The 12,046-nt window shown below is 33.9% G+C and overlaps 1 protein-coding gene across 5 annotated transcripts in view; it reads left to right on the plus strand.

Moving 5' to 3' along the window:
• Nucleotides 1-12,046, plus strand: part of PPIG (peptidylprolyl isomerase G) — a 40,634-nt gene that overhangs the window by 24,703 nt on the left and 3,885 nt on the right. For all 5 annotated transcript variants that reach the window (XM_063100841.1, XM_063100848.1, XM_063100867.1 and 2 more), the window contains exons 9-11: nucleotides 8,428-8,638; nucleotides 9,777-9,938; nucleotides 11,364-11,451. In XM_063100841.1, coding sequence (XP_062956911.1) covers nucleotides 8,428-8,638; nucleotides 9,777-9,938; nucleotides 11,364-11,451 — 461 coding nt within the window. The remainder of the gene's footprint in view (nucleotides 1-8,427; nucleotides 8,639-9,776; nucleotides 9,939-11,363; nucleotides 11,452-12,046) is intronic.

Raw genomic sequence — 12,046 nt, forward strand, 5'->3', positions numbered from 1 at the left:
TTTCACTTTTGTTGCCTGTGCTTTTGGGGTAATATCCAGGAAATCATTACTGAGATCATTGTCATGCAGCTTTTTCCCATGCAGGTTTTCTTCTAGTAGTTTTACAGTTTCAGGATTTGTGTTTAAGTCCTTAATCCATTTTGAGTTGATTTTTGTATATGTTGTGAAATAAGGGTTTAATCTCATTCTTCTGCATGTGGATACTTGGTTGTCCCAACACCATTTATTGAAGACACTGTCCTTTCCCTATGTGTTCTTGGCATTTTTTGCTTTTTTAAATCTGTTTGCTTATTTACCATGGAGCTGCTTAACTTTTTCATTGTTATTAATTTGCAATAATTTACCCGTTTGCTTCCACCTTTTTTTTTTTTTGAGACTGTAGTTGTCTAAATAGCATACTAAATAAATACTATTTTAGGGGCCGGCCTGTGGCTCACTCGGGAGAGTGCAGTGCTGATAACACCAAGGCCACAGGTTTGGATCCCTATATAGGGATGGCCGGTTAGCTCACTGGCTGAGCGTGGTGCTGACAACACCAAGTCAAGGGTTAAGATCCCCTTACCGGTCATATTTTTAAAAATAAATATATAAATACATACATACATACGTACATACTATTTTAGAGAAGGAGACAGTGGGGGTATGATGGCAATTAACAACTAAATTTTTTTGTTACATTTTATCATCTTTAAGATCTCTTTTGTTATCTGTTCTCTGCTTATAAAAGTTAAGGATGCTGTATGGTTTATATGTTCAGAAAGAGATTGAGGTGATAAAAAAGCTCACATTTTAACCCATAAACAGTAATCATAGATTCTCTAATAAATTTGGTGTGAAGATTCTTTTGGTACTAAAAGGGCAGTGTGTTTGAATATTTGCCGAAAGGATGAGGAAGTAAATGAATATAACTTTCTATATATTATTACTTACATCTTTATAATGTATTGACACCTTGAGAAATAAATGCTAGTTTTGCCTATGCCATTGTGGCCAGGAACTTGTGCTGAAAGTTGACGTAGCATCCTAATGTGTGTTCCTCAAATTCATGCTAAGATAGCATACCTTGCCCTTATCAGTTTCAAAAATTGGGGAAATTTGGCCCTTTATTAGAATTTATCTACCCAGGAGTTTCTGAAAAGGTCAAATTTGTTTTGAGCCAGACTTCCAATGCCTACTTTGTTCTAGATGACACTGTGGGAAGAGGAAGAGATTTTTTTGTTTGAGATCACACTGTTTGGCACCTGTTACCCCATAGTCCTTTAATTACCATTCAGAACATTATTGTTCAGAATGGATTTTGTCATGCATCTATATAATTTTTTTAAGGCAGAGTTGTGCCCATCTAATTTATAAGTTCGATGGCTTCCTTACAGGAGTTTTAAATTTGGAACAGTCAGAAAGCTTTGTTAATTCATTTGATTTGATCATCTTGCATTGTATACGCATGTCATAACATCATTTTATACCTTGTAAATATATACAATTATAATTCCTCATGTGATAGATTTACACCTCAGTTTAAAAAGGAATAAATACAGTTTTTTGTTTTTTGTTTTTTTTTTCTTTTTTAAACTTCCTGAAAGAAAACAAAAACTTCTGAAGAAATCTGACTCTCTGAGCCCACCTGTATATGGTCTTGGTGAGTCTGGGCAATCCTGAGCATTTCTCCCTTTGCTATTGTGAGATTGAAGGTTATACTTTTTGTGGCTAAGTGTGCCAAAGAAGGTTCAGAGTCAAGGAGAAGAAACTTCCAACAGATGCAGAGGTGGAACACTGGAGGCTAATAAAAACTACATCCCTTGTAGAGGCTCAGTAAAGGCTGTCAAGTGGCAGAGTGGAGGATAGAATACAGACCACCAGAAAATGGAAGCACTACCTTGATTAAGATACTTCCTGGGTTTTCAGGAGTTGATATGACCTCAGGATTGTTCTCTTCAGAGTTCACTACGGTTGTTAAATAGGAGTCTGTCCATCTTGGCTGTGCAACAAGATGAGGGCATTGCTATATTTCAGAGTACACAGAAACACAAAAGTTGAATTATAGCAAAATGGCAATATAGACAGTCGTCATATGAGAAGAAATGGTAGGAAACAGCCTGGCAATGAAAGAGCAGCACAATAGAGGAAGCAGCTGGTGAATCTTCACTCAGGAGACAAGTGAGGAGGAACACTAGAGGCTCAGTTGCTATGGTTACAGGGTCCCATTTCAGTGACCATTATTCTGGAAGTAATTCTGGCACTTTTACTGGAAAGTAGTGGGGTGTTAAACTTAGAAACTGTTTAGAAGAGGAGACCGGTAATACAAAATGCACTGTCTAATGGAGACCATTTTAGAAATAGTTCTGTTTATTTCAAATCTTATTTTGGTGATGATTTAGAAATTTTCTTCACTATCGAGGTTTCAAGTGATAATTCATTTGTATAAAGTCTCAAGTAAAAAACAAGGCAGCATTTTCTTACCATAGGTTTTTACAAATAATATGTTCTGGAGTTTGTTTTTTAACCTTAATATCATACTAGTAAGTTCAATACCTAATTACAGGATTATACCACACCACATCCCCTAATAAATATCAGTTAGCAGGTTTGGGAAATACTTTCACCTAATCATAAGGAAACTACATAATCTAAAATAAACTAACCAGAATTGGCCCAAGAGATGAAAGTGTTACTCTTTGTAATTCCTTTTCATCCATTATAATTCTTAACTTGCATTGTAGCTTTTGCTTTTAGTATGGTATCATTTAACCTTAAGGATACTTATATACTTGTAAAAAAATACTTTGAAATTAGTTTTATGTAAGTGGTTAGGCAGGCAGTAGAGACAATTGTTGCCATACTTGGAATTTTTAAATGTTCTTTAATTTTCAAAAAAAATTATAAGTTGAGGAATTATAATTGTATATATTTATGAGGTACAAAGTGGTGTTATGACATGCGTATACAATGTAGGATGATTAAATCAAGTGAATTAACATGTCTATTACCTCAAATACTTATTATTTTTGTGATGAGAACATTTGAAATTTACTTTCTTAGCAATTTTCAAATGTACAGTATATTATTATTAACTATAGTTACCATGCTGTGCAAACAGATCTCAAAAAACTTATTATTCCTGTCAGACTGAAACTTTATAGTCTAGTTTTTAAATTTAATTCGTTCATTTCGTTCAAAATTTTGAAAAGCCTAAAAGGATAGCCAGCGAGAATTCTCTTCCCATTTCTGTCCATGAGTTCCCATTCTCACATTTTGTACATTATTCCATGTGTGTGAATGTTGATCATGCAGGTTAAATACCTAGAAATAGAAGATCTAGATTCCAGGGGTCATGCATTTTAACTTTGGTGGAGAGTGCCACTAGAATATAGGAAAATAAGTTTCCCCACACCCTTTGCAAAATCACATGTTATCAAACCCTTCAATCTTTACCATCCTGATAGATTTTTTTAAATGCTAGTTTTAATTACTATTTCTCCAAGGAGTTTGATGTTAGCATCTCTTTAAGAGCTATTTATATTTCTTTTTATATGAACTGAACGTTAATTCCTTTATCTTTCATTTTGTACCCATTCTATTGTTCTTTTCTAAAGTTCCAAGCCTCCTCCTATTATCATTTCCTTTTTTTTTTTCCCCTTGCATCTGGACTGTAAGGGGATCCAAACCCTTGACCTCTGGGTTACCAACACCAAGCTCTAACCCAACTGAGCTAACTTTCCAGCCCCTCATTTTCTATCTGTTTGGAGAACTTCCTTCAGCCATTTTTTTAAAAGATCAGCCTGCTGGTGACAAATTATCCTCGTTTTCTGAAAATCCCTTTAATTTCACCCCCATTCATGATAGATATTTTCACTGAATGTAGAATTCTGGGTCGACATTTCTTTCAGCACATGAAAAATGATATACTGCTTTCTTCTGGCCTCTGAGAATTCAAACAAGAGGTCTGCTCCCTGTCTTTCAAATCATTGTTCTCTGTAAGTAATGTGTTGTTCCTTTCTAGCTGTTTTCAATTTCTTTCTTTCTTTTCTTTAGTTTGTAGAAGTTTGATTTTGATTTGTCTTGGTGTGGATTACTTAGAGTTTATCATGTTTGAGGTTTGCTCAACTTCTTCTATAGGCCTATACCTTTCTCTAAATGTGGGAAATTTTCTGTCATTTTTTAAGAAATATTTTTCAGTTTGAAACTTTTACTTTTTTCTGGTACTTAGATAACGCAAATGTTAAATATTTTGTTATAGTTCCACAAGTCCCTGAGGCTCTGTTCTTTTGTTGTTGTTGTTCAGTGTATTTTCTCTGTGATATTCAGATTGGGCAATTTCTGTTGATCTCTCTTTGGTTTCACTGATTCTTTCCTGTGTTGTCTTCAGTCTGCTATTGAGCATGTTTAGTGAGTTTTTTATTTCAGCTATTGTATTTTTTAGCTCTAAAATTTCCTTTCATATCTTCTCTTTTTTCCTGAGATTTTTCACTTTTCTTATTTGTTTCGAGTACTTATAATTGCTTATTGAAGCATTTTTATGATGGCTTCTTTAATATCCTTAATTCCAGTTAATTCCAACATCTTGAGTAATTTTGGTCGTCGTGTCTTTCAATTTTCTTTTCTCATTAAGTTGTTATTTTCCTGGTTATTGGTAGTATGAGTGATTTTTTTTTTTTTTAATTGTATTCTGGACAGTTTTAGTGTTATGTTATAAAACACTGGATTATGTTTATATTTTCTGTTAGCAGGCAGTCTCCCTATTTTGGTTTAGCATGCAGGTCCAGGCCTACTTTTGTGGACTGTGGTTTCAATAATTTAGTTTTCAGGGCCCTTGTAGTGCTATTTTGGTTTGCTTCACTTATGTGCTTCTCAGAGGCCAGTTGGAAAACCTGGGTGCTATTCATTGTAGGTTAGTTCTGAAATCTTCTGACATATTAATTCTAACTAGTTTCACTTGGGGGTCTGCTCAGGACTTCACATACAGGTTTTAATAATTCCTTTCTCCAGCTCCCTTCTGTTTGATATCTGTGCCACTTGCCAATGCAGGGGGAGACTTAAGGGGAGTTGAAGCTCAGGCTTCCGATTTTGTCTTCACTGACATCACTCTGGCAGGGGAAGAAGAACACTGCTTGCTATCACCAGGGTCAGGGGGACTAGAAATCCAGGTTCTCCCCACCTGGTCTCAGCTCACACTGCCAGGGAAGAGGGTGCACATTTTTTTCCTTGGTATTTTGTTGGAGTAGGGCAGATGCTGGCAAAACGTTTAATGTCCTTCTGAATCATCTTTTTCCTAGTGATTTGTCTGGACAGAGCAGGGTTTTCTTGGGGCTTATTAACATCTGTGCCTTTCGGCATTTCTGAGTTGCAGGTTTCTCCAGCATACAGTCTAGAGTATATTGGAGGCAAAATGGAAACCCCTATGTCATCCCCAAGTCCAGAGGTCCTTGGTCACTCTACCATCTTTTCATCTTTCAGGATCTTCTTATGTTTGTTGTTTGTATCACGTCTAGGGTATCTACTTGTACTTAGCAGGAAGTATAGGGAGAGATGAATCTATTCTATCTTAATAGGAATTGCTTCATTCCTTTTTTTTCAAGATTTTCACCTTGCTTAAAAATCTTCCCTTTTTAAATCCAAAATCTTAAATGAAATTACACCTATAAAGGACTCTGTACAAAGATATATTTTCTTAGTCCTCCTTGACTTTTTATCGTGGAAAATATTAACATATATAAGTGAATAAAATAGTATAACACACATGTTCATTGCCTAACTTCAACAGTTTATTCATGTCCAATCTCAATTTATCCATCCCAATCCACTTCCACCTTTTGTATTATCCCCCACCCCCTGGGTTGAATGCCTTTTTTAAATGAGCTATTTTCTTTCTTTCTTTTTTTTTTAATTTACTTTTTTTTATTGAAACATAATTGATTATACATATTTGTGGGGGTACAGAGTTGACGGTTAGTATTTGGGTACAATATGTGATGATCAAATCAGGATAGCTAGCATATTCGTCACTGCAAAACGTACTCATTCCTTGTGTCCATTAACCAATTTCTCCTCAAGCCCCCACCCCTTTCCCGCTTCTGATAACCACAGTTCTGTTCTCTGCTTCTGAAAGTTTAACGTCTTATTGTGTTTGTTGTTCATTTCATTCTTTTTTTTCTTTCTTTCTTTCTGAGCTCCCACTTATGAGTGAGGGCATATGGTATTTTCTATTTCTGTGTCTGGTTTATCTCACTTAACATAATTTTCTCCAAGTTCATCCGTGTTGCTGTAAATGGCAGAATTTCATTCTTTTTAATGGCTGAGTAGTATTCCATTGTGCATATATATACCACATTTTCTTTATCTAGTCATCTACTGGTGGACATTTAGTTTGGTTCCATATCTTGGCTATTGTAAGTAGAGCTTCCATAAACATGGGAGTGCAGGTTTCCCTTTGACATCATGATTTCTGTTCCTTTGGATATGTACCTAGTAGTAGGATTGCTGAATCTATTATTTTGAAGCAAATTCAAGGCATAACATTTTATCCATAAATATTTCATTATTTATTTCTAAAAGATGACACTTTAGAACAATAACCAATACCATAGTCATACATACACACCCCCCACACACACATATTCCTAAGTATCAAAAATCTTGACTGTTCAACTTCTAATTATTTCATCATTATTATTATTTAATTTTGTTGTTTTTTGAATGTGGGTCCAAATAAGGCTCAAACACTGTGTTTGGTCCTGTAAGTTGTGTTATGTTTGTGTGTTTGTTTTTTAGTGTTTTTTTAATTTTTATTTTTATAGCACTTGTACAGAGAGATTGAGCAGAAAGTACAGATAGTCCCCCATACTTTCCCAACACACACATACACAATTTTTCCTATTATTGACATGTTACATTACTGTGGTATATTTGTTACAATTATGAATCAATACTGATATATTATTATTAACTCACTTTTATATTAGGGTTCCATTTTTGTGTTCTACAGTTCCGTGGGTTTTGCCAAATGTATGATGTCATATATTCACCATTACAGAACTATTGTACAGAATAGTTTTGCTGTTCTTCTAGATTCCCCCATCATCTCCTTTTGTGTTTCCTTGAAATGTGTTTGTCAAAGAAAATAGGTCATTTGTCATATACCATTTCCCATAATTGCACACATTGGATTTTGCTAATTGAGTCCCTGTTGTGTTATATAATGTGTTCTCTTTGTGCTTCTCTTTTATGTAACTTGGTAGGTAGGTCTGGAAAACTGATCAGATGCTGTTTTGATTTTTTTGTTTGTTTTTAATTCCTTCTGATGGGAGCAGGAGTTGCACAGGACTGGTTATCTCTTTGTGTTCTACAACAGCCATTGGTGGTCAATGCCTCATTAGAAGTTGAAAAATGATGATATTGTAACTCTGTAATTCCTTCTTCATTTATTCTTGGAACCCTTCTGATAAAGAGCAACTTACCTTCATCTATTTGGTTTGCAGTAGTACAGTTTTTGTGGGAAAGGCAGAGTAAATGCTTTATATTTTATTTACCAATATCACTGTGAACTGATGGATTTTAATGTATTTGATGTATTCCAATTTATTGTAGTTATCATCTATATACCACTGTTGTCCCATCTTTGGCCTGAATTAGCCTCTTCAAATCCACCATGGTTTGAATTAGCATACCTTTAGATGGGTCAAGCACCACCCAGTTTGTCATACTTCCTCCAATTCCTGTTGTATGATACCTTGTTAGCTTCACTTGTTTATTGTTTATGTTAATTGCCTGGTCCTTTTAAACCCTTCTGTGTTTTTAGATCCTTTTTAAAATTATTACTTCCTTAACCCAAAATAAAATTTCAATTTGAAATAACTTTTTGTAGAAACCCCAAGACATTTATTCATCATGGACAAATGACTTTCCTCTGTTATGAGTCTGCTCTTCAAATAAAGCTACATTTTTTAATTATTAGAAGAGTGCTCAGGCATTGAAACATAAGCCCAGGTGGATGGGATCATGTTTTTTATCTCTTCATGTACATGCAAAGTATTTTTCTGTTATTTCCCTACTTCAGATTTACTGCCAATCTTGATAATAAGAGAAAAATTAGGAAAAATAAGAAAATTAGAATATGTGACTCTTGAATGTTACTCTTCTTTTTGTAAAACTTTTGTTAATCAGATGTTTTTTAAAAATAACTCAATTTAGTATTTTAGACTTACCTATTACGTTTCAAAATTTCTTTGGCTTTAAGAGGTACAACTTTGATTCATGAATCTGAAGAAGTGGATTTTAATCCTGAGGGATTTCCTGTACCCTTCGGTTCAGATAGCTGAATGAACTAAGTGTTAGAGACTAGACTTAGTGAGAACCTGCAGAAAATTTAAATTTCCAATTAGAAAGTTTGTCTAAAAATTCTTGACCAAAACCTTTTTGTTTTTATTAAAGTTAAGAAAGAAGAAAAGAAAAGGCATAAATCATCATCTTCCTCCTCATCATCTAGTGACTCAGATAGCTCAAGCGATTCTCAGTCATCATCTGACTCTTCTGATTCTGAAAGTGCTTCTGAAGAGAAATCAAAAAAAAGAAAAAAGAAACATAGGAAAAATTCCCGAAAACACAAGAAAGAAAAGAAGAAGAGAAAGAAAACCAAGAAAAGGTCTTAATTTTACTTTCATAATACTAGCTTTATAGTGTGATTCCCTTCTGTTTAAATAAATCTGTTGGGAATTTTGATCAATTATATGAGAACTATAAATAGAACTATTTTATAGCATGGAGTATCATAAGACCTTTTCAATATTCTATAGTCTGTAGATTAAATTTGAGTATATTTATTTCCATTTTTAACAAAACCTATCAGTTCATTTTGTGTACACTCAATGAAATGATGCTTTTGGTTCTAGAGGTTTGTGTAGTTTATGGGAGGATTGTGGGATTAGTGAGAATTAAAGAAATCCAACAATTTTTTTTCTTTTTCTGTAGCAGTCTCACTTGCTTTTTTATCCTTTATCTCCTTTGCTGATAGCATGAGGGTAAAAAGCAGATAATGTCAGCATATTTACTTTCTTTTTTGTTTTGTTTGAAGTAATGTTACTAAAACTTGTTTTTAAATCTGCCTATTGCCTCAAAAGCAACTAATTTCTTTACATTTTAAAGTACAGTTGGGCCTTCATATCCATGGGTTCCACCCGCATCCAGGTATTTAACCAACAGCAGATTGAAAATAATTTAGGGTGAAAAAATCTCATCTGCACTGAACATGTACAGACTTCTCTTTCTTGTCATTATTCCCTAAACAATACAGTAAAACAACTCTTTATGTAGCATTGACATTTTATGAGGTATTATAAGTAATCTAGAGATGACTTAAAATATGTGGGAAGGTGTGCATAGGTTATATGCCAAAACCACACCATTTTATATCAGGGACTTGAGCATCCTTGGATTTTGGTATCTGCAGGAGGTCCTGGAACCAGTCCTCCGTGGATACCGAGGGATGGCTGTATTTTAAATTTATTAGTGTTCATTGTCCACAGAGTTTCATATTTTGGATCCATTTTACAAGAGAATTTCTTTGAGTGTGTGATAACAAAAATTTTGTTTTGGTTTTTGGTTAGTTGGTTTGTCAGAGGAATGGAGAAGATTTTCCCTGTGTTCCCCCTGTGATCACATCTTTGGGAGGGACAGGATGGTGTGTATATTGTGATATAAGGGAAAGAAATAGCAACAAGTGCAAATGTTGGGTAGGTACATAGGAACCAAATGTAACATGTTTTGTTTTTCTGTCTATTAAGTGCATCTAGTGAAAGTGAAGCTGAAAATCTTGAAGCACAGCCCCAGTCTACTGTCCGTCCAGAAGAAATCCCTCCTATACCTGAAAATAGATTCTTAATGAGAAAAAGCCCCCCTAAAACTGATGAAAAGGAAAGGAAAAACAGAGAGAGAGAGAGAGAGTGGTATGTGAATGTATATTTTGTAGAGTGCCCTACATGTTTTTCCATAAAACTTTTCTTCGTTTTTGAAAGTTTTTACTTATTTTAGACAAGATTTGATTGGTGACCTTGTCCCAAGATTGAAATTCTCTTTTTTATAGGATATTGTTAGCAAAGCTTGTTTTTGCTAGCCACATAACTAAGAAAGATAAATTGACTTAAAATACAAGCAGATTTTGAGAAAAGTTACTTTTTAAAATGATAAGTACTACAAATGCAAAACAGATACGTTAGGTGGTATTCCAAACCAATAACAAAATAATGTTTAAGCAATAAAATGAGATAGTGTTTTATTGTGTTATTTATATACATTAAACTTCTAAGTAAGTAACAACCTTGGTTTTTCAATTTGTCTATTAGGAAAAAATGCTGTTTTTTCCCCCTTACCTGATTTACTGTATTGTGGTAATGAAAATGGATATTATGATCAAGTACTTTGAAAATTTGTCTGCATAAATCCATCTTATTAATATCCATAGTTCTGTTGGTTCCTTATGAGTCATTTTAATAATCATGTCCAGAAGTAGAAAAAAGGAGATTGAAGTCTTTCTCCTAGTTATGATCAGAAATATATTGTTGTAACATACAGGTAATAAAAATTTCAGCAATTCCCTGTGCTTTATCATACAATAAAAATATAAAAAATAAGTCTTAGGTATTTGGAACTTCAGATAATTTTGATTTTTCACTAATATTGGAAAGGATCTTTCAATGGAAATAAAGATTAAAGAAGAAATATTTGAACTACTCTAGAATGAACATTTGAAATATTACTTATATGGATGTTGTTAATGTGCTAATTAAATATTAACATATAACTTTTATTTGAAAACACAGTTTCCCTTTTTGGTATAAACCATGATATGGATGTTTGGTTAATTCAGACCAGCTGGTCTCTGTTTAATTCACATTACTTACATTTCTCTATAGTTCTAAGTGAACAATCCTTATAGGGTGATAAGGTACTTTGGAATAAGATAGTTTCAAAATTGTTCTCTCGACAGCATGTAGCCCCTTTTGAGCTCTTCTATGTTCGTTTTTCCTTAGCACTATCAAGTTAGTTTCATCTTAGTAATGAGTATGTAACAGTGTTTCTCAACAGGGCATGACTGGCATTTTGGGACAGGATAATCCATCCTAACACATTACAAGACTCATATTTCTGACTCATGGGCACTAATTACTAGTAGCGCCCTCTAGTCATTGACAGTTGAAAAAATGCTGTCATACTTTCCCAGCTACTTACTAGGAATTGATAGCATTTTTGGTTGAGAACCACTGATTATATATAGGATTTTAAATTTATTAATTTAGATCAGTAAAGCTATATTGTCCAGATTCATTTTTACAACAACAATGACTTTTAACTTTCCCTTTGCTTCCTTGTAGTAATCTACCTAACTCCCAGCCTGCTTCATACCAGAGACGACTTTTAGTTACTAGGTCTGGCAGGAAAATTAAAGGAAGAGGACCAAGGGTAAGTGATTCTTTCCCCAGAAATCTTAATAGTATTGCATTTATCATCTGTAAATAATTGTAGTGCTTCTTAAACATTATTTTACCGTACAAGTAACTAAAACTTAGGGGAGATGCAGATATTGAATTATATACTGTATTCTCTTTTTATAGTAACTTCTGTGTGTTAGTACTTCCAGATTGAAAATTCCTGAGCTATAAATGGACTTATATTTACATGGTGTAAAATGGGATCAAGGTCTTTATTGTACCCCTTGTTACTTCTTGATCACTCTATCTCTACTCTTGTTAAAAGTAAATAAATAAAAATTAACCTTATTCTTGTATTTCATTCTCTTTATCCTTACTGGATTGTCCCTATCAGAATTTAAGCATTTTCTTGTTTTCAGAACTTTTTTGAAACTTGGCTATACTTTCTATCGTATTTCTTCACTTCCTTCTCATTTTTCAAGCATTTCAGTTTTTCTTTTAACCCCTACCATTCTGCTCAAAACAGCACTTGCTATATGGTTAGCTCCATGTCACAAAATCAAGTGACTTTTTTGTCTTTGTTTTAATCTTCCTTATAATTCTCTTGCCCCATTGCTTTCATCACA

The sequence above is a fragment of the Cynocephalus volans genome, chromosome 1, assembly GCF_027409185.1.
Source record: "Cynocephalus volans isolate mCynVol1 chromosome 1, mCynVol1.pri, whole genome shotgun sequence".
In the NCBI taxonomy this organism is placed as follows: Eukaryota; Metazoa; Chordata; class Mammalia; order Dermoptera; family Cynocephalidae; genus Cynocephalus; species Cynocephalus volans.